This window comes from Vombatus ursinus, unplaced genomic scaffold (assembly GCF_900497805.2).
Source record: "Vombatus ursinus unplaced genomic scaffold, bare-nosed wombat genome assembly UNPS02014770.1, whole genome shotgun sequence".
NCBI classification, from domain to species: Eukaryota; Metazoa; Chordata; class Mammalia; order Diprotodontia; family Vombatidae; genus Vombatus; species Vombatus ursinus.
The window spans coordinates 39,764,770-39,788,878 of NW_020954548.1; the positions used below are offsets into that span (position 1 = coordinate 39,764,770).

The 24,109-nt window shown below is 37.2% G+C and overlaps 1 protein-coding gene across 1 annotated transcript in view; it reads right to left on the bottom strand.

The window, feature by feature from the left end:
- RAB11FIP3 (RAB11 family interacting protein 3) overlaps positions 1-24,109 on the bottom strand; it is a 169,890-nt gene that overhangs the window by 55,890 nt on the left and 89,891 nt on the right. Inside the window, exon 4 of the mRNA XM_027863011.1 lies at positions 4,325-4,536. Coding sequence (XP_027718812.1) covers positions 4,325-4,536 — 212 coding nt within the window. The remainder of the gene's footprint in view (positions 1-4,324; positions 4,537-24,109) is intronic.

The window sequence follows — 24,109 nt, forward strand, 5'->3', positions numbered from 1 at the left end:
CAAGAAGAATTATGAAAAAGAAAACTTGTAAAGAGAGACTAGTATTATCGTACTGTAAAGCAGTGCTTATCAGAATCGTCTGGTATTGAAAAAAAGAAGGAAATAGATAGTGGAAAAGAACAGAAAACTGTGAAATAACTGTTGTTGTTTGGTCATTTCAGTCATGCCCAATGACTCTTTGTGACCCCATGGTAGAGAGGAGGGGTGTTTCTTGGCAAAGATACTACAGTGGTTTGCCATTTCCTTCTCCAGCTCATTTTTTACAGATGAGGAACTGAGGCAAACAGGTGACTTTCCCAGGGTCATATAGTTAGTAAGTGTCTGAGGCTGGATTTGAACTCATGAAGATGAGGCTTCCTGATTCCAAGCCCAGTGCACTATCTACTATGACACCTAGTTAGCAAGAATATGAGTAAATGTATATAAAAGGTTAGTATTCGATTTTTAAAATGCTGAGGAATAAAATCATTATTCAACATAACTCCTAGGAATAGCAAGGTGATGGTCTCACTGTACTCTGACTTGGTCAGACCTTATCTAGAGTGTTGTGTTTAGCTTGAGGCACTATGGTTTAAGAAGAACACTGGGCGGCTGCAAAGTGTCCAGAAGAGAGAAATCAGCATGATGAAGGGTCTTGGATCCATCTCCTGTGAGGATCAGCAGAAAGAATTAGGCATATTTAGTCTGCAGAATACTCAGGGGGGAGAGAATACCCATGTTCAAGAATCTGACGGGCTATCATGTGGAGGGGGGATTAGACATGCTCTCTTTGTCCTCAGAGGGCAGATGTTTCAAAGAGGTCAACTTAGGCCTGATGTTAGGATAGACTTCCTGACAACTAGAGCTGTGTAAAAGTGGGATGACTGCCTCAAGAGGTCGTAGACATTCAAATGTCTAAGTAGAGGCCGTACAACCACTTGCCAAAGAAATGACAGTAGAGATTCCTTTTGTGCAGAGATTGGACTACTTGGCCACCGAGTACTCTTCCAATTCTCAAATACTATAATTCTGCAAAAGACGTTGGGTGGAAATTTCACAGGGCCAAATTCAATGAAAACTTGACTGGTTGTGACTTCAAAGTTGCTATAAAGAAAACCAAATTTCTTGAGAGGGACTAGTTTTTGTTCTAACACTTTCCCCAGAAGTTACTGGAAAATCACATAATGTTGGCTTGCAATGTAATGATCTTACTAAGATGGCAAAAGTTCCAAAACATTGTCATGAAAATTTTCTTTAAAAAGATATTCACAAAATCTTTATGAAACAAATGAGAATCTAAAAGTAATTTTTAAAATTCTGGTTTCATTTGAATTGAACAATCTTTACAACACATGCTACTGGCTATTTTAAGTAAGTTTCAAAATTCAAAAATGTCTCAAGATAAATTCAAATTTTAAATCACTTATTTAGAGCTGGAAGGGACCTTGGAGATCATCTAATCCAATACCCTCATTTTATAGATGAGGAAATCAAGACTTAACAAGGTTAAGTGACCCTGACCAAGAATACAAGGGTAGTAAGGGATTTGAACTCAGATCCTCACACCAAACCCAGCCCTCTTTTTACTATACCACACAGTGATCAGACTCAGGGAGGTATAAATTTCAGGCTCTGGTAGACTACACCTATACAGAGCACCATATTTTTGGAAGAACATTGAGAAGTTGAGGCATGTCCAATGGAGGGCAACCACAATCATGAAGGAACTAGAAGTTGTACCATATGATAATTGTAAGGAAGTGGAGATGTTTAGCCTGGTATAGAGAAGACTCAGGGAGAATATGACAGCTATGTTCAAGTATCTGAAAGACTGCCACACAGAAGAGCAGTTGAATTTGTTTTGCTTGGCCCCAGAAGGTAGAACCAGTAGCAGTGGGTAGAAATTACAGAAAAGTAGATTTTTGAACGACATAAGGAAAAACTTCCTAACAATTTCAGTGACCCAAAATTCAATGGGCTGCTTCTGACTGCCGTGGGTTTCCCTTTACTAGAGTTTCTTAAGAGAAGAAAGACTGATACCCACTTTTCAGGAATAAAAGGGATTCCCCAGGAATGGATTGGACTAACTGGCCTTTTAAAATCTCTTCTAGGGGTAGCTAGGTGGCGCAGTGGATAGAGCACCGGCCCTGGATTCAGGAGAACATGAGTTCAAATCTGACCTCACACACTTGACACTCACTAGCTGTGTGACACTGGGCAAGTCGCTTAACCCTAAATGTCTCAACAAAAAGTAAAAACAAAACAAACAAATAAAAAAAGAAATGGCACACAGTTTTTCCTCTGTACAGTTAAAATTGACTGATTCATTGGCAAGCTTATGGTCTTTGGCCAGGTGAAGGAAGGTAAGAATATCAAGGAAGCCATGGATCACTTCAGATCCTGGGACGGCAAGACCAGCCAAAAGATCACTATTGCTGACTGTGGACAACTCTCCTGAATTTTTTTTTTGTTTGTTTGTTTTGTTGTTTGTCTTAATTGCCAAACAGTCCTCTGGAGCTAGGGAGAGCACCCCTAAACCCTGTCTGTTCTCATACTCTACAATCCTTATGCTCCCATTTGTTGCAATTCCTTTTGGATTACATTTCCCTTTTCCTTCCACAAGTCTGGCTAGACTTCGAAGTTAAGTTTATGATTAAGAAATAAAAAACTAATGGGGTAGCTAGGTGGTGCAGTGGATAGAGTAGCGGCCCTGGAGAAAAGAGGACCTGAGTTCAAATCCAGCCTCAGAAACATAACACTTACTCGCTGTGTGACCCTGGGAAAGTCACTTAACCCCGTTGCCTAGCAAAAAGAAAAAAAAAGAAAAGAAATAAAAACTAACCTACAAAATAAGATCTATGATTTGCTCCTTCCACTGATTCAGATCACAACCCCCCCACACCTCAGTAGATTATCTCATGAAATGCTGTGTCTAAAAAAAAATCATCTCATGGCCAAAAGTCAGTAAGGTTCACTAAATGACAGTACATAAACAGCCCATTGCTAGTTTCCTATTGAAGTCTTTCCAACTTTACAGGACCTGACAAGAGTTTACAAATTCCTGGTATAGCCATCAGGAACTCTGAGTCCCCTACATATTACAATGAGGCATGAAGTAAGACTTTAGTAGAAGGTTTAAGACCATAGTATTCTATTAACCTAATAGTCCCTCCAAGTCTTCCAATGTGTTAAATAAACATCAAATTGTTCATATATGGTTGGATTCTTGGTAACAAGTGCTAACAGGAAAGCTAGATAACTTATACTTCAGGTTTTTCATCCACTGATCAACAAATAAGTATTTATTAAGTAGCAAATATATGCCAGACACTAATTAGACATAAGTTACCAGGAAGGTTAATATTTGCACTAGATTGAATGACAAAATCTTAATACAGGAAGAAAACATTTTAGCAGGTCAAAATAGTAAACCCTCAGCCGCTAGAGGGTACTATACTGACCCACAGTGTTTCCTTGTACTAACTGCAGCCAACAAATATAACAAGTTATCTTTTATGCTCTATAGTCTGCAAATTTCCTTTTCCCCATCTCCAAATATAAGCTCTTGGAGTTCATGACTACGTCAGAGATGACATACGAAGTTGGCTACTGACATAGAGTTGGGGAAGGGTTCCCTATTTGAGGCCTCCAAGCAGATTCTGAGTGATTCTAAGATGCTCCTAGAAAATATTACTAGATTGTAAGCCCTTTCAGGGCAGAGGAAGTGTCTTATCGCATTTTTGTTTCTTATTACCTGGCACTGTGCATTGTCCACAGAATGCACTTGATAAACATTTGCTGAACTGAAATCTCTCCCTTTCATCAAAAGTGGGAACAAAGCCAAAAGGTATGTTTCTCCTTTTGCCTACATTTCTTCCTCTCCTCTCAGCAACAAAATTCATACATAAAAATATCAATTTATTTGGAATCACCAGAGCAAAAAATAGTTCAAGCTTGGCACAGAACGGGTGCTTAATGAATGGTTGTTTGAACCATTATATAGAGAAATTAATATTGAAAGAGATCATGGGAGTTGGGACATAAGGAAAAGTATTGCCATTTGTCTTAGATAAATCAATATTGGTAAAAATGACTAAACCACAAGCTAAATTTTTGTATGGACCCATTATTTGTATATGAGGTCTGTAAGATGTTATGTTACTTAGTCAGACCCTTTACATTAAGCAGTGAATTTACTCTGACAACTTCCTTGACAAGTAAATTTAACTGATGAGTCTACTATTCATTAAATAAGATTTTACTACTAATATCAAATACTCGATGTACCTGTTTTAGTATTTAAAGAAAGTATTTTTTCAAATTCATATAAATTTTGTATACATACTTGTCAGGTGTGAGGAGCAATGGCCCATTCTCTGGTTCTTCCATGCCATCTGGGCACTCTGAGTGACCAGCAGAATCAATAGCGCTGTCTGTTTCCACTTCGTTGTGCATTTCATGCTGTACTAATGTGCTGGTATCCTCATCTGTGAAAGTTTCACATTCACTGTAAGTACTCTCTGAACCCATGTAAGCACTGTCCGTCACCTCATTTGCCTATTAAAGAATAAAAACAAAAATTAAATAAATCACACAATTTAATTCCATACATTTAATTCAAGGGAATAATCTTCCAATATAAAGGACTTCAATTTTCAAATTCTTTGTTCCAGCATTTGAAAACCACATTTTTATATATTAGAAAACATGGTTTTATTCTGCTATAATTGTATTTCAAAATAAACTGTCATAAATATTTTCTCTGTACTCATAAGGGACACAGCATTATCAAGTATCCAATGAAGACTATTAAATCCACAGTTTTGTAATTTAAACAGCTGGGTTAATTGACTTTCAGGCTACTATGACTTAAATTGATTTTCAGGTTACTGTCTAACTTCTCCCACACACTCAATCATTTTCCAACTTGTATTATGTTTCTATGTACATCTCACTACTCCTACTAGATTGTAAGCTCTTTGAGGTCAAGGACTATGTTGCTTTTTATCTTTATATCCTCAATATAATGAATATGTTTTTGAATTGAAATCAGTAAACTGTTTAGGGGCAATGTACTTTGTAGGGAAAATTATTTCAGTGTTGGAAAGTATCTGTTATGTCGAAACAAAATGCATCAATACTTTTAAAAAACGTTCTGAATTGTGGTAAATTGTTTAATGTGACCAATAAAAAAAAACAGTTGCTTTTAAATTGTATAGACACAAATTAGGTGTACAAACATATTCCCCAGTCAACCTCTTTTTTTGCTTACAACACTTATTTGAATTTTCTTTTTTCATCATTTGTAACATTCAGCATGAAGAAAACATGCATTCTATTTGCTCCCTACTTTATCTTGATTCTTATCATTTCAGAATCACATTACCTCTTTTTAGGGGCTCAAAGTTTATAAACCAAAATGTATTATAAAAAAAACTTTTAAAATTAATGTTCAATAACTTGGAAATGAGTATTTTTCTTTCCTAGAAGAAAAATGTTAAAGGAAGTTCCCATTAATAGGCTAACCTTGCCTCAACATCCCTCTAGTGATACTGCCCTCATTCTTGTTTGTTCTCTCTTCTCCTTCTCTCTTGTGATTTCATCAGCATAGAGAACTTAACAATGTAGAAACTGGACAAAGCTGGAGAAAATCATGAAGCCATGCTGACTGGATTCATTACAAATGAATGCAGCATTTTCTCAACTGTGTCCTCATTGCAGCATTAGGCAATTCTTTTACACCTCCCTAATTGATTCCCTATTCCACTCACCACAACATCTTTTCCAAACATTATCCCTTCTCAAACCTCCCATAGCTTTCGCCTCCTGACTCTTACCAGCTGAGAGCTTTGCCTCATATTTCACTAAAAAAAAACAAGTCATTCACCAGGAGCTCCCTCTTCTTCCTTCTATCGCACATCACTCATATGTCTCCCTTTACTATCTTCTCCTTCACCCATTTTATATGAAGAAGCAGCCCTTGTGCTTGCCAAGGCAAACCTCTCTATTAGGTACAAGTGACCCCATCCTGTTTCATCTTCTCCAAGAAAGCTATAATTTCTACTCTCACTAATCTTGAATCTCTTCCCATCTATTGGCTCCTTCTCTGCAACCTATAAACATGACTGTGTCTCTCCTATCCTCAAAAAAATCCTCACTTGATCTGTCCTCCCCACAGCAATTGTCCCATATTTCTTTCTCTCTTTTGTGACTACTCTTGGAAAAGCCATCTATAATAGGTGCCTCCACTACTTTCCTCTCACTCTCTTCTTGATTTTTGCAGTCTGACTTTTGACCTCATCATTCAACTGAAATACCTCTCTCTAAAGTTACCAATAATCTCTTAATTGTTAAATCTAATGGTCTTTTCTCAGTCCTCTTTCTTCTTGCTCTCTGTAGCTTTTTGACATTGTCAATCACCCTCTTCTCGTTGATACTCTCTTCTCTCCAGGTTTTTATGACACTGTTTCTCTCCTGATTCTCCTCCTATCTGCCTGACTGTTCTTTCTTATCCCCTTTGCTGATCTTCATCTAAGTCACTCACCTAACAGCAGGCATCTCCCAAAGCTCTGACCTCTGACCTGATGCTTCTCTCAATTATTGGTCTCTATGCAGATGATTTTCAGATCTATTTGTCCAACCCTAATCTCTCTCCTCACCTTCAGTCTCAGAATGAACATCCCATAAACACCTCAAACTCAATATGTCCAAATTTATTATCTTTTTCCCAAAATACTCCCCTCTTCTTAACTTCCCTATTACTGTAAAGGGCACAACCATGTTCTCAGTCCCCAAGGCTCAAAATCTAGGCTTCATTCCCAACTTCTCACTCTCTCCACTTACATCCAATCTGTTGCCAGGCCTATCAATTTTTTACCTCCATAACATCTCTAGTACATACTCCCTCCTCTCCTCTGACACCATCACTACCCTAATGCAGGCCCTCATCACTTCACTCCTGGACTACTGCTACAGTCTGCGAGTTGGTGCCCCAAAAGTCTCTTCCCACTCCAACCCATTCTCCATTTACCTGTTGAACTGATCTTCCTTACCTGAAAGTATGACCACATCATCCCACCCCATTTAATAAACTCCAGTAATTCCCTATTACTTCCATAATCAAATATAAAATCCTCTGTTTGGCTTTTAAAGCCCTTCAAAATCTGACCCTTTCCTACTTTTCCAGTCTTCTGACACATTACTTGCCACCATATACTCTACATTCCAGAGGCCCTGGCGTTCTTTGCTGTTTCTTGAACATGATACCCCATTTCCAGACTGAGCATTTTCACTGGCTGTCCCCCATTCCTGGAATTCTTTTTCTTCACCTCTACCTCTTGTTAGCTTTCTTCAGTTCTCAGGCTAAATTCCTACCTTCTGCAAGCTTTCCCAGTACCCCTTAATCTTCCCTCTGAAACAATCCCCAATTTGCCACGCATTTATTTTGTGTATCCATTGCCTATCATCTCCCCCAATTAGACTGTGAGGTCCTTGAGCAGGGCCAGTTTTTTTTGCCATTCTTGTTCGTTGTATCTCTAGCATTTAGTACAGGGCCTGGCACGTAGCAGGCACTTAACAAATACTTGCTGACTGACTGTAACTTACAGTCTTGAGGAGTTGCCTGAGGGCACTGAGAAGTTAAGCAATTCGCCCAAGGTCTAGCTAGTATGTATTAAAGGTAGGAGTTGAACCAAGCAAAGTCTTCTTGATTTTAAGGCAAGCCCTATACCATGCTCATACTTCTCATATAAATGTTCAAGTAAAGCATGCTCAGATATACTTCATTAATGACTTAAATAATTTCTAAGGTTCTCCATCCAGGCTGGCCAGGTAGCAGGAAGACCCACCACTGCTAGGATGCCCTCCATCGTTCCCTTTGCTTTGCCCTCTTAGAACACTAGTCTTGCTTCTAGCTCAGCCCTCATTGCCATCATCTAGGGAAGTAATTCCTGCAGAGAAGGGGTCAGCCATCCCCATCATCTGCCAACCAACTAACCCATACAAGGCAGGCAAATGAGTCTGGCAGAAGTAGCAGGGGACTATAAGAGAGAGACAGAAGATAGAGCAAGCCAGACAGGTCACATTACTATCATCACTACCACCACCGATGAGGATGGGATCTGGATCCCCCCCCCAAAAAAAACCCTGGACTTTCCCACATGGCCAAATCTCTGGATTTCACTTGAGGCCATAATCCCATCAACTGGTCTTTCATTGTGGCTATGCCCAATCTCCCAATTCTCTGTTACCCTTAACCTAGCCTAACCCTCCATTATCTTACCTCCCTATGGTCCCCGGACACTTCCCACCCTTAATCCTAGCTAGGCTCCATTTTCCCTTGGCCATGTCCCTGGCATTCTATTACCTCACAGTCCCTGCAGACTACTTGGCCAGTCCTGGATCTCTCCCACAGTCTTTCTGTATATAAGGTCCATCTTGTCTCCAGATTCTTACAATCTAGCAAATAGTTCACAGATGCTCAGATTCCTTAAGAGTCTGGCTAATACGGCAGATCTTTAATAAACCTTGTCTCTGTCTGAAAGAAGGCTTGGGTCGAATTCATTCGGGTAGGACCTGTGTGTCGTGATTTTGGGGGTCCAGCACCCCTAAACCTCTACACTTCATCACCACCACTACCACCACCACCATCACTTCTCCTCAGACCCTGAACCCAAGGGCCTGTGGAATAGCAATGTTTCCAATACAGTGCCCATAATCATCTTTCTGGAAAGTCACCCCTGTGGAAATGCAGCATGGCACCTACTCCTAAAGACCTGGAAAGTCATTGCCACCAAAGTCCCTGAAATTGTCAAATGGCTGAAATAAGATTTTGTCAGGCACAATCTGTTTTGCCACTGTGCCCTAAGGACCGTGGGGCTTTTCCATCTGACTTAAGGCTGAAACTTTCCCTAGGTATGACCTCCTCCATTAGAATGGGAGCTCCCTGAGAGCAGAAATTCTCTTTTCTGTTTGTTTCCCAAGCACTCAGCATACACAAAGCATTTACACAAAGAAAGCACTTAATAAATGCTTTATTCATTCATTCATTTATAACCTTGCTGAAAATTTCCAGAGTAAATTAAAAACTTATTCAAGTACCATGTCTTATATTTGTTTTTATACCCTATTTAGCATCTTGAGGAAGACCTTGCAACATGTAGACATTTAAGTATTTGCTGAATGAAGGAGTTCATTAAAAATTACCCTGTACCTAGCATTGTGCTGGATATCCTGAAGGAAGCAGAAGACAATTGGCCTCTGTCCTAAAGCTAATTACGAAGTAGCTGGGGAGACAGGTAACATACACATAAGTACACCATGCAAAAGAAATAAAATAGTTTGCTTAAACTTACCTTTTAAAAAGTATTATCTTTAAAAATATTACAGCTGTCCTCTCCAATATTTGTAGTACTAAAAGCTAGTTCATGAATTATAAATTATAAATTATAAATTCCCTAAGATCTGGATTGTGTTTTATCTATCTATTTATCTCTAGTAGCTAAAACAGTGCCTTAGAGAGCTTAATCAATATTACTTATTGAACAGCTTTGAATGAACTGAATGAGGAAATAAGAATAGTTCTTATTTTTCATATTTACAGAATTATTTGGTAACAACCCTGTGAGGTAGTCCAAGAATTACTAATCCTGTTTTCTAGATGAAGAAATTCCATTTCAGAGGTGTAAGATGATATAGGGTCATATAGCTGTTACAGGAAAGAAACGATTATATTTCCATATAAGGAAATTGAGAAAAAAGGGAGCTCTAGGTCAGAGGTTCTAGAACCTGCTAAAAGTGGACGAAATTGGTTGTTTGGTTAAAGAGTCTGGAAGTAGGGCAAAGGTTAAGTTTTACTTAGAGCACGCATGTGTAATGGACTCATTAATACTAACTTCTTCCCCCCCCCCCCCCCCCCAGAGAGGGGCAATAGCACAAAACTAGGTACTTTTCATATGTTAATGGCAGGAGGGACGTGTTAAGGAGTAACATTAAAAGAGTATCAGGAAGATTGTAACCCTGAAGAGCAGGGACCAATCCCAGCTTTGAAGGTAGGGACAAGAAGGAACTAACTGCATAAAAGGCTTGTCCTTTTAGGGTACCATACACACCCACTTCTTGCAAGAACTGTAAATAAATGTCTCCATCACTCACTTCAGTTTAAGTTTTGTTTCTTAAGGAGGGACGGAACTCCACATGGTATGTTTCTAGGGGAGCAGTGAGTTGTGGCTGCACGCTTGGGCGAAACCCCTAACCCTACAAGGAGTAACTGAACCCCATTTCTCACACAGCTTAAAGGCCTCAGAGTCTGGGCTTGTCCAAGACAGTGTTATTTATTCTATGCTCTGCTACTGGTCAACTGTGCAAGTATTATGATCACCTGCAAACTCTTTAAAAAAAAAAAAGACCATATAAAAGTCAATCAGCATATAAATGATCTGGGGTATGTATGAATAAGAAACAACATGCAGTACCACAGAAAACATAATTGCCTAGGAGTGAGATCTACTGCTAACAAGCAGGATGATCTTAGCCAAGTCTACTCTCCTCTCTGAACTCAGATTTCTTATTTATAATACAGCGGGTTATATGATCACTAAGGTCCCTTCCAGCTCCAATATTCTATGATTAAAAGCAAAATCCATAAAAAGGACTTTTAAAAGTTAAATATGGTGAGAACATCAAAGCAACAGTTTATAGTATGGAGCGTAGATCCTAGTGTTAAAATTCTTTTATAGAGAATCTGTATCAATGGAGATAAAGCATACCTGACGGTGAGGGGGAATGAGTGGTTGTACTTGTTTTTCTTTTTTTTTTAACTTTTTGCACTCCTTTTCAAATATTTCTTCAAAGTTCTGTAGTGGGAAAACTTGATGACCAAGTAGCTTCTTGTATCACTGTCTGGCTATTCTTAACCAGAATTGTCCTGTTCCTGTCTAAAAGTACAATTAGTACTTGGCCTTTACCACCCACCCACAAAACTGAAAACTAAAAAATAACCATTAAACAGGGCATGCTCTGCTTGCAATCTAAATTTTAGTTTAATGAAGATACTAATGTATCTTCTACTTCTACTAATGTAGGTTAGAAAAAGTAATCAACATTTTATGGCTTGGAGGTCTGTTGGAGTTAACAAATGTATAAGTATATAGAATGTGAAAAAATTCAGTTTGCTAAAAATAGTTGTTGCAGCATAATATATATGTGTGCATGTATATGTATAAATTTATACACATACACACCCATTTATTTTGGGTCCTATGAAATGAAAATGAATAACATTTTAAAGCTAGAAGGGACCTCAAAGGTCATCAAATTCAATCTACATCTGAAGCATAAATTCTCACTACAACCTTCTCATTATGTCCAACAAATGATTACTCAGTCTCAGCTTAAACACCTTTAGTGCCAGCAAACTAGTTATCTTTTCCATATTGCTGGTGTTAGGGACACAGAGCCCCCATGATCTGGAAAATTCAGGTCAAATTTTTTGGCTCTCCCTTTGCACCGAAGAAGTCTGATTTTTTTCTCCTTTTCTTTTATGGGGTGTTTACAGTACCTCATTGTAAAATCTGGGTTAAGTATTTGGTCACAGGCTATATTACATAAAAATATACACATATTTTACGCACTTCTGAGTTCCTAAGCTTTTTCTGTGTCATCTGTGGTTTCCGCAAAACTCCTCCAAAATTCCCATCTAATTTCATATGCTTAGCCATGATATATCAGAACCACAATGGGGAAAGTCATGATGTGGAAGTGATAACTATAACTACTTTATGACTATACCAATTCCATTGGTGGATAATTCTGATTATTAGGAAGTTTTGCTTACATTGAGCTAAAATTTGCTTCCCTCCAACTTCCTCTAGTTTCTGCCTCCTGGATGGACCAAACATAAAGAATCTAATTCCTCTTCCACAGGACAACCTTTCAAATACTTGAATTTAGAAATAGCTCCCCAAAGTTTTACCTCTTCAAACTAAACATTCCTAGCTTGGTTTTGGTTTTTTCAACTGATCTTCATATGACATTGTTTCATATGTCTTTAACATCTTGGTCACTTTCCTCTATACACATTTTGACTTGCCAGTGTTTTCTCTAATATGTGTATTTAGAACTGACCCTGATATTCCAGGTGACCTAACTCCAACTAGAGAAGAGTACTGAAAGCTATTACTTTCCTCATTCTGAATACTGTACTTCTGTTAATGCAACCCAGGAAAATGAATGAATGAAAAGGACCTTAACCTTTTTTTGTTCTTTTTTGTGCCAGGAGCCCCGTGAATATCTGGTAAAGCCTATGGACCTCTTCTCAGAAAAAAGTATTTTTAAATTATTGAAGGAAATGCAAAATTTCAATTGGAGGTTAGCAAAAATAAAAACAGAAGTGGACCACAGATTTAAAACTACCTTAAAGCTAGTGCCATTTCTCCCATTTCTCCTGTATGTGTGTGTGTATGTATATATACATATATATATACATATACACACACACACATATATACACATATATACACACACACACATATATACATATATATATATACATATATATGTATATATATCTTGTTTGGACTTAGTTGTTCATATGTTTTCTCCCTAAGAAGACTGTGAGCTCTTTGAAAGCAGGGGCTGTCTTTTGTCTTTATTTGTATCCTTAACATTTACTGCAGTGCCTAGTAAGCAGGAACTTAACAAATATTTATTGATTGACTGATACAGCCTAAGAGCACATCAGCCCTTTTTGCCCACCTCATCATACTCTTGGACTGATGATGTGAGCAGCTTTCTGATAATACTTCCCCTTAATCTGTACTTATCAAGTTGATTTTTTTAAGCCAATTATAGAACTTTATATTTTATCCTCAATAATTTTCACTTTAGTAGATATGGTTCTAGCCTATCTAGATTTTTTATCCCAATTCTGTCATTCAATGAAATTACCTATACCTCTTAGCTTCATGTCATTCATATTTGATGAGCAAAAAGTATATGACCTCATCCCAAATCCCTGATTCAAAAAAACAAAACAAAACATGGCCAAGGACAGAACCACACCACAACAAACCTCCCTTCCAAAGATGACATTGTTTCATTAATGAACACTCTCAGTCAGTCATCGAGTTCTAATCCCACCTAATTATTATCAAGGTCACATCTATCTTGCCTACAAAGATGTCATGAGAAATTCTGTCAAATGTCTTGCTAAAATCGTGGCCCTGAAGAAGATATTTAAAAATGCAACTCATTTCCTTCTTTGTAGAGGTGGGGGGGTGGAGATTAAGGGCCTATATAGAAACACTGCATAAACCACAAGATTCAATCTGTGAGCTGGTTTTGTTGAACTGCTTTTCTGCCCTCTTTCTTCCTTTGTAATTTTTTTTTTTACAAGAGTTGGTTTTCTAATATGGAAAAAGGGAAGGATATATTTGGAAATGAAGGTGATTTTAAAAAAGAAGCTAATACAAATTTTAAAATAAAGTCTAGGTATACAATGGTAATTTCATTTCCACGATTAACTTGTCTAGTAGGCCATGGCTCCCCATTTTTTTTTAAAAAGGAGTAAATACAGAATTAATTTAAAAACCAAAAACATAGGAATTACCTACATATATTTGAAAGAGGTAAACTGATATAATGGAAACTACACTAACTGTTGGGAAATTTTATGTTCTGGACCTAGTTCTAGCTGCATGGACTTGGGTAAATCTGTCTCTCCTGTTCCTATTTTCCTCATCTGTAAAATGATAGGGTGGCCCAAATGATCCTTAAGATTCCTTTTAGCTCTATTGTTCTGTGATTTTTAAAATCTATTTTGGGACAGAGAACTACTTAGCTCTGAAAAAGCCCATCTGGGACAATGTCTTCTTATGTTCAGAGGAAACAAGGAAGCAGGCACCTGTACTTTTTTTGGGGGGGAGGAGGGGAATTTTCACTGTAAAAAATTATTAAGAGAGCAATTAAACTGTAAAATTTAAACTTATTCCAGTTATGTTGCTATTGCCCTCCTCTATGTTTCCAAGTAAATGTTTACTCTTTCTGATGAACAAAGGCAACCAAGCAATTACCATATTTATGATTTAACTTTTGGAATCTGTCAGCTACCACTCTAATACTCAAGTTTTAAAGGTAAATGTTTGGGCTTTTAAAGCTTTTTTTAATGGACTTTTTGATAATTATTTATTTTTAATGGAAATATGGAAAATACATAAGACTAACATATCACACTTTCCATGCAAATAGACCTTGCCCTGAATCACTCCCTACTTCCTATGCCTAAACTCCTCAAGGAAATGAAAACAATACAATCAACTTAGAAATGCATGGGGGGGGCGGGAGATAAACTATAATAGCCAGGCAACTAAGTAAATTCAGAAACAGTTCTATGCCAACAGCCAGAGCAAGATACTAAAAACCTGGAGCCAATATGGTGGAGTAAAAGCAGGGACTCGTCTGAGCTCTCCCCCAAACCCCTCTAAATACCTGTAAAAATGACTCTAAACAAATTCTAGAGCAGCAGAACCCACAAAATGGCAGAGTGAAGCAAATTTACAGACCAAGACAACCTGGAAGGTCAACAGGAAAGGTCTGAGAGAGGAGCTCAGCCCAGCGCAACTTGTGCCAGCACAGACCAGGTCCCAGCAAACGAGGAACAAGCCTCAAGGGACTGAATCATAGGCAGCTGTGGTGGTTTCCAGACTTCTCAACCCACAAACACCAAAGACAACTAAAAAGGTCAGTAGGAAAGGTCTGTGACCACGGTGAGAGAGTAGCAAAGTCCAGCTCTAGCCCCAGCACAGCCCTGGGCGGCAGCCATGGCTGTTTACGGAGCTCTCAGCCACAGAAGGTAAAGGGATCAAACAACTGATTAGAAGGAGATTACAGGGGTCTCTTTGCTGGTACTGAGGCAGGATTCTGTTGCTTTGCCCATACTTGGATCTGAGTGGCAGTTCTGGGGTGAGGAGGAGCACTGGCATAGCAGAGCTCATGGAAGCAATAGAGAGGGAACTGTCCTCACAGTTTCAGGGCAGAAAAGAGTGCTTGTGATCACTCACAGACCACAGCACAGGCCAGGAGAAGAGTAAACACCTCTCCTTAGATCATACCACCTTGGAAGAACTGAAAACTTTACAGCACCCTAGAAGTATCTCTGAAAACAGCTGCACAAAACTCTTGAAGCTTGGGACAGTACACCCACCACACTGGAAGCTGAGACCTGCCTTAACCAAGAGTTAAAATGTCAAGTAATAGTCTGGGAAAATGAGCAAAGAGCAGAAAAAAACCCAGACTATTGAACCTTGCTTTGGTAACAAGGAAGATCAAAACACAGAACCAGAAGAAGACAACAAAGTCAAAGTTCCTACATCCAAAGCCTCCAAGAAAAATATGAATTGGTCACAGGCCATGGAAGAGCTCAAAAAGGATTTTGAAAATCAAGTAAGAGAAGTAGAGAAAAATTTGAGAAGAGAAATGAGAATGATGCAAGAAAATTATGAAAAATGAGTCAATAGCTTGCTAAAGGAGACCCAAAAAATACTGAAGAAAGTAACACCTTAAAAAATAGACTAGACCAAATGCAAAATAGGTCCAAAAAGCCAATGAGGAGAAGAATGCCTTAAAAAGCAGAAATGGCCAAATGGAAAAAGAAGTCCAAAAGCTCACTGAAGAAAATAATTCCTTAAAATCAGAATGGAGCAAATGGAAGGTAATGATTCTATGAGAAATCAAGAAATCATGAAAGAAAATCAAAAGAATGAAAAAATAGAAGACAACGTGAAATATCTCACTGGAAAAACAACTGACCTGGAAAACAGATTGAGGAGAGATAATTTTAAAATTTCTAGACTACCCAAAAGTCATGATCAAAAAAAGCCTACACATCATCTTTCAAGAAATTATCAAGGAAAACTGCCCTGATATGCTAGAACCAGAGGGTAAAATAGAAATGTAAAGAATCCATCGATCACCTCCTGAAAGAGATCCCAAAAGGAAAACTCCCAGGAATATTATAGCCAAATTCCAGAGTTCCCAGGTCAAGGAGAAAATATTGCAAGTAGCCAGAAAGAAACAATTCAAGTATTGTGGAAACACCATCATGATAACATGAGATTTAGCAGCTTCTACATTAAGGGATTGGAGGGTTTGGAATATGATATTCCAGAGGTCAAAGAAGCTTGGATTAAAACCAAGAATCACCTACCCAGTAAAACTGAGTGTAATCAATGAGGGGAGAAAATTGACGTTCAATGATATAGAGGAATTTAATGTATTTTTGAGAAAACACCAGAGCTCATAGAAAAACTAACTTTTAAATCCAAGACTCAAGAGGAGCATGAAAAGGTAAACAGGAAAGAGAAATCATAAGGGACTTACTAAAGGTAAACTGTTTTACATTCCTGCATGGAAAGATGATATTTGTAACTCATGAGACCTTTCTCATTATTAGGGTAGTTGGAGGAAATACATGTAGACAGAGGGCACAGGGTGAGTTGAATACGAAGGGATGATGTCTAAAAAATAAAATTAAGAGGTGACAGAGAAATGTACTGGGAGAAGGAGAAAGGGAAAGGTAGAATGGGGTAAATTATCTTACATAAAAGAGATAAGAAAAAGCTTTTATGTCGGAGGGGAAGAAGGGGGAGGTGAGAGGGAATAAGTGAACCTTACTCTCACTGGATTTGGCTTAAGGAGAGAATAACATACATACTCAATTGGATATGGAAATCTATCTTACCCTACAGGAAAGTAGAGGGAAAAGGGATAAGAAAAGGGGTTGGGTGGTGATAGAAGGAAGGGCAGATTGGGGAAAGGGGTAATCAGAATGCAGACTCTCTTGGAGTGGGGGGGAGGAGAGCGATGGGGAGAAAATTTGGAACTCAAAATCTTGTGGAAGCAAAAGTTGAAAACTAAAAATAAATTAATTAACTTTTTAAAAAAGACACGAAAATGGAAGCCATAGAGTAGAAGACAACAGCAGGAAGAAAGAAGGCCAAACACAGAATCTTCAGTAGTGCTCCTATTTAAGGGAAGGAGATGATAACAAGCTAGCTTAAGAAATAATAGCAATGGTGAAAGAGGCAGGGGGAGGACCAGGAAAATACAATGTCATAGAAGCCAGTAGACAGAGAAGGTGAGGAAAAGTAGAATGTGAGTTTCCTTGAGGGCTGGGATTGTTTCTTTCTTTTCTTTGTATTACCAATACCCAGCACAATGTTTAGCACTGTTTTTGTTGTTAAATCATTTTTCAGTTGTGTTTGACTCTTCCTGACCCTATTTGGGGTTTTCTTGGCAAAAATACTGGAGTGGTTTGCCATTCCTTCTCCAGCTTATTTTACAGCTGAGGAAACTGAGGCAAACAGCGTTAAGTGACTTGCCCAGGGTCACACAGCAAGTAAGTGTCTGAGGCCAGATTTAAATTCAGGTCTTCCTGACTCTAGCCCCAGCACTCTGTCCACTGCACCACTTAACTGTCAAATGTAGCCAAAAATCATACAAACTAAAAAATGTGTATGTTCAAAGAGGGAAGAGATAAAAGTGTCAGATGCTGTAGAGAAATAAAGAACAATGAGAACATGAGAGAAGTCATTAGATTTAGTAGTGAGGAGGTCATTAGGGATGAGACTGCAAGAAATATTAGGACAAAATCAAAAGATCAAAAAAAAAAATAAGAAGAAAATGTCAAGATAGCTGATACCAAAAACAAATGACTTGGAAAATAAGTAAAAGAGAAATAATTTGAGACTCATTATGCTTCCTGAAAATAATATTTTCTTTTAAAAAAAAAGACTGAACACTATTTTTCAATAAATTATAAATTAAAACTGCCTAGCTCTATTAGAACTAAAGAGTTATGTAAAGATAGAAAAGAATCTACTGATCACCTTCTGAAAGCCACTCCAAGAAGAAAAGGCCCGGAAATATCATAGCCAAAATGCAAAACTTCCACATCATAGAAAAATTACTGCAAATATCCAGAAAGAAGCAGTTCAAGTACCAAGTATCTACAGTCAGGATCATAAGACCTGGCAGCTTCTACTATAGTAGAGAGATTTTGGAATACAATATTTCAAAAGGCAAAAGAGATAGGCTTCCAACCAAGATTAATTTATGGTGCATAGCTGAGAATAATCTAGGGGTGAGGATGGGGGTAGGGAAAAATTACTCATCTGCAACAAAATTATTGCAGCTCTTTTTCTGGTGGCAAAAAATGGAAACTGAGGGGATGCCAATAAATTGGGCAATGGCTAAACAAGTTATGGTACATAATTGTGATGGAATACTACTACGTCCTAAGAAATGATGAAGAGGATGGTTTTAGAAAAACCTGGAAAAGATTTATATGAACTGATGCAAAGTGAAGTGAGTAGATTTAGGAGAACATTGTACATGGTTAACAGCAATATTAGTAACACTAATTAACCATGAATAACTAAATTACTCTGATCAATACAATGTTCTATAACAATTTCAAAGGACTCAAGATGAAAAATGCTATCCATCTCCAGGGAGAGAACTGATGAACTTTGAGTGCAAATTGCAGTATACTTTTTTTACTTTCTTTTTTTGCAACATGGCTAACACAGAAATATATTTTGTATGACTTCATATGTAGAATGGGTATCATTTCTTGCCTTCTCAATGGGCAGAGGAGGGGGTTGAGGCAGGGAGAGAATTTGGAACTGAAAATTTAAATAAAAAAAACAAGAAAAAGGAGGAATATACTAGTAGAGAAAAGAAGAAGGGAAGAAACTTGCCATTTCTCATAACTGGGTACATGAGAAAAAGAATATACAAACATGAAGTAAAGAGATGGGAAAATGGGCATCAGATGAACTTATACTTATTTGAAACGGACAAAGGAAGGTTTAACTCACAAATACATTCATAAAGTTTGATATGGAAATAAGTTAATCTCAACAGGGAGCTAAGCAGGGATGGAGGGGATAGGGATGTTTTAAGAGGGAGGATAATACCGAGTAGGGAATAGTGATAAGCAAAGCCAACTTCCTGATGGAGAAGGGGAAAGGAAGAATGGGGAAAGGGGGAAAGAACATGAGAAATTCCAAGAGAGTGCCTTAGTTTACCTATTAGACAAGTGGGGAATAGCTGAACAAATTATGGTATATGACTATAATGGAATATTACAGTATATTAGAAAATGAGAGACGTAACATTTTTTTAAATGCACAAAAGAGAATAGATGGAAATTCATAAGGAAGCATAGACAATTGAGACAGTTTTGAAAGTAACATGTATGCTTTTTTTTAAGCAAGTGGTGTGAATTGGAGATTAAGCTTCCTATAGAATTCTTTTTTAAAATTTATTTTTCCCCAATTACTATGTAAAAACAATTTTTAACATTCATTTTTTAAAACTTTGAGTTCCAAATTCTCTCTCTCCCTCCCTCCCCTCCCCTCTCCTTGAGATTGTAAGCAATTTGACATAGGTTATACATGTATAACCATATAAAACATATTCCCATATTAGTCATGTTATGAAAGAAAATACAGTCCAAAATGCAACACACACACACACACACACAAAGAAAGTGAAAAATAGTATGCTTCAATTTGTATTCAGATTCCATCAGTTCTTTCTCTGGAGGTGAATAGCATTTTTTTTCCCCCAAAAACAAGGTTTATCAGAATACCAGTTGGGGTGAATGAGATTCCTAGTGAGTCTGCGCTATTGGCCAGATTTTAAGAATCTGAGCACCTAAGGGCTTCCAACATGGATTTTACATACAGAAAGACTGTGAGAGGGATCTAGGAGCGGCCAAGTTGTCTGAAGTGACTGTTAGGAGGGGTCTAGGGAGGATCTGGATGGGAGTGGCCAGTAAGCTGGGGTGACTGTGAGGTAACCATGCCAGGGACCTGGACCACATGGCCAAGGGAGACTGGAGTCTGGACAGGATCAAGAAGTAGAGGTTTAGGTGCAGACAATAACGAATGGCATTTTTCATCATGAGTCCTTCAGAATTGTCTTGGATCACTGTATTGCTGAGAATACCTAAGTCATTCACAGAAGAGCATCATATAATATTGCTGTTACTGTGTACAATGTTCTCCTGGTTCTGCTCACATCAGTTTGTGCAACCCTTTCCAGGTTTTTCTGAAATCATCCTGCTTGTCATTTCTTATAGTATTTCATTAAAATCATATACCACAACTTGTTCAACTCTTCCTCAATTGTTGGATATGCCCTCAATTTCCAATTCTTGCCACTGCAAAAAAACCTGCTATAAATATTTTTGTACAAAAAGGTCCTTTTCCTTTTTTTAATTTCTTTAGGATACAGAACTAGTAATGGCATTGCTGGATCAAAGAGTATGTACAGTTTTATAGCCCTTTGGGCATAATTCTAAATTACACTCCGGAGTGGTTGGATCAGTTCACAACTCTACCAACAGTACATTAGCATCCCAATTTTCCCACATCCCATCCAACATTTATTATTTTCTTTTTCTGTCATATTAGCCAATCTAATAGTGTGAGGTGGTACTTCAGAATTATTTTCATCTGCATTTCTCTAACCAATAATGATTTAGAGCATTTTTCATATGATTATAAATAGCTTTGATTTCTTCATCTAAAAGCTGCCTGTTCACATCCTTTGGCCATTTACCAATTGGGGAATGACTTGTATTCTTATTAATCTGACCCAGTTCTCTATATATTTGAGAAATGAGGCTTTTATCAGAGACACTTGGCTACAAAAAAAATTTTCCCCACTTTCTTCTTTCCTAATCTTGGTTGCATTGGTTTTGTTTGTGCAAAAACTTAGAATTTTCTTTTGTGTTCCATTTTATGGAATGTTCTTTTTTGGTACTTAAGTTCAAAATAAATTTTTTTTAAAGAAACAAAAATTTAGAATCATAGGAGCAAGAGACAAGAACTATAATAAGAAATTCAATGAAAACGGAATTTTAAAAGTTGTTTTGAGAAATCATAATTATACTCTTCAAAAATTCCCCCCTCCACATAGTAGATGACACATGACACATTTTCCTGGGAATACTGCTTTTTAAAGCATAGTTTTATAAGTACATATGATAAAGTGTCAACATAATTCACTAATGAGTCTTTTAAGAACTGCAGTCACAGAATTCTGAGCTAGAAGAGAGTTTTAACAAACCTTTAGAGTTCACAAAATATCTAACTGTAAAATACCACTTGAAATAAATGCTAGCTACCCCATAACTTGACCCTTCTTAACAAACTGTGTGTGTGTGTGTGTGTGTGTGTGTGTGTGTTTTCCCCCCTAGTGTTTGGCAAGCACAAGAATCCCTAGAACAGGCCTGTTTTCCCTTTCAAACATTAACTAATAAACCCTTAGACAAGCTACAGGAATTTTGTCTGAGACATTAAACACTATTCTTACTTGACCAAGAAAAGGATAAAATAGTCAATAAAATATGTCTTGATGATTTCTCTCCAAATACCATAACCAAAGGATATTTTTATGATTCTCTTTAAAGAGTTGTTGTTGTTGTTTTTTATTAAAAGCATCTAAGTTTATTTTTATAGATTCAAGTACCAACAAAACTGATGATGACATTTTCTTCTCTCACTGATCTCTGATCCCAAGATAGCAACCTAAGTTTATGCTTGGCTCAATAACATATAAACTCGAAGAGTATGTTAGAAAAAGGTCATCTTTTATTACTGAAATTGAGTATTTTTTTTCCTCCACAAGGAGATCTGACAAAGAGTCACAAAGATTAAATCTATTTATTCAAATTGCAAGGACATCATGTTTAACTATTCAATTGGTAACTAGTATTAACCTTGAGTTGAAGCTCCTCTAGAAAGTAACAGTTTAACCTACCCTATATCTTAAAAGAAAATAGCTAATTGCAGAAATAGTTTCAACATAGGAATTTTTTAAAAAGTCAATCTTGATTTATTCTATACAAAATCTGAAGCCAAAATCTTGGAATCCTTGTTCTCTTGTATCCTACCTGTGTGACTTTGCGCAAGACACTGTATCTCTCTGAGTTTCTGTTTCCTCATCTATAAGATGAGGGAGTCAGGCTAGATGAGGGCAAAGGTTCCGTCCAGCTCTAACACAATATGATTCCATGATTTAAAGCATTACGAACGAGAATCTAATCTTTTGCATTTGAATATCGATGAATGTAGATTCTTAAGGAAAAAAAGTATATCACCAACTTCTGTCCATTCTTCCCTACCCATTCAAAAAAGTTAAATTAGATACAAAACTATATTTTTTATATAATGCTTTTCTTTTAATTTACAAGGTACTTTACTTTCACATTTATCAATTTTTTCAATACTCATTGTCATACATGAATATCACAGGGATCTAATCTATCCAGCATTATTATAAATATTTATTAAACATCCACATTAGATGCTTTCTAATATTATAGTAAGGTACTTCCAGTTAGAATATATAAAGCTAAGACACAAGGATCTAGTGTGGAGAAACAAAAATTAAAACATGAACAATAGGTCTAGGAAATTTAGTCAGATAACCAAAGTAGTCCATAGTCCCCCTGAAAAGTTGAAGAAACACCACACTAAATGGAAAGCATAAAAGGATTAAGAGGTGCAAGGTCTAAAAGGAGTTGTGCTGGAAAAGGAGGAGAGTTTATTTGTGGGCATCAAAATTAATAATTGGCCTAATGAATGCCCTTGAGTTTCAAACCAATTAACATTAGAGAAATATTTTTGTCCCACTTTTCTGGTAAGATTATTTTTGTTACTTCCTTACAGTCTTTCAAACCTCTATCTTTTCTGAATTAATTTTAGTCCTCTGTTAATAAATGGTGCCCTCTATACATGTTTACCTGGAAAACTGACTCATAAACTAATTAGATAAATGTCTGTCATTTAGAAAAAAATTATTTAAAATATATTGTGGATTTAAATGGTCTACTAAATTTACATGTATTCTGAATTCTAAAGTAAGTCAGAATTAATTGAGTTTTGAATGCCTAAGTAAGATTTAGTAATGTCTAAAAGCCTATGAATCTAACAAGACATAGAGTGCTAACTAAACAAGTTACTACCTTTTAAAATGAGTTTTGCGATGTACAAAGGCTTTAAGATTTTGCTTTATATGGCTCAATTCTATCTTGACTTTGAACAAATTTACTCTGCCATGTGACAAAATGTAATTAACTAGTTAGCATTAGTTCATTCTTCAAAGGACCACAATGTTAGAGTTAAAGGCTTCATATTACGAACTTAAGGATAAGTGAACATTTTTTGGTCCTGGTTCTGTATATTTTACGTATACAGAGACAGTGTACATTCCTTCCCCTCTTCCAAAGTAAAGAGGAATGCTAATTAGCTCTAAACACCTATAATTTGGCAGCTATTGATTTTTTAAAAATTTGCTACACATTTCAAATAGTTGAAATGGCTATGCAAAGCATTTATTTCAAATAAATTATCTTCTATTAAAAACAGACTCAACTTCTTACCTGCAACATTAGGAGGTTTCCAACTGCATTTAAGTTCTGGTTTCTTTGAGCTAACGTGAATTTAGCCTTCCTTTTGGGCAATGTTGTTGGAGTCTCTTCCACATGAAATGTATGTGTTCACCTGAAGGTGCATTACCACCTCAGAAATGTTTAATCTGCTTCCAGCTATGCTCTATTAAACATCCAACTATTTCTGACCAACGGAGGAGGGAACCAAAGTTCAGGAAGTACTCCATGTTGAGTTTTGTTTTAACAAACTAGCCTCAGCACTCAAAACAGAAAAGCTTTTTTTTTCTTGACCTACTAACCTTCAAGCTTACAATATGTGTGCAAAGAGACAGTTCCCTATCATTTTTATTAACATTCTTCTTCCCCCCCCACCCTAATCCTCCAGTAACCAAGAAAGCAGCAATGAGAGAGCCAGAAAGGAAGAAAGCATATTAGAAACAATTTTTGTATGCTATCTATTCTATCAATTTTGCTTTGGCCTAGATCTCTTTGTGCCTTGCCAATTACTCCCTTTAGGAACTCCTTCAGATAGTTCCTTCTTTCTCCCACACTCTGAATGGCCCTCATCACTCCATCCTTGAACACTCTGCTGACATGCTTGGAAAACCTGAACATTTTTTTCTAACTACCACAGATATGAAAGTGAGGTGCCAATAAGAATTAAACATC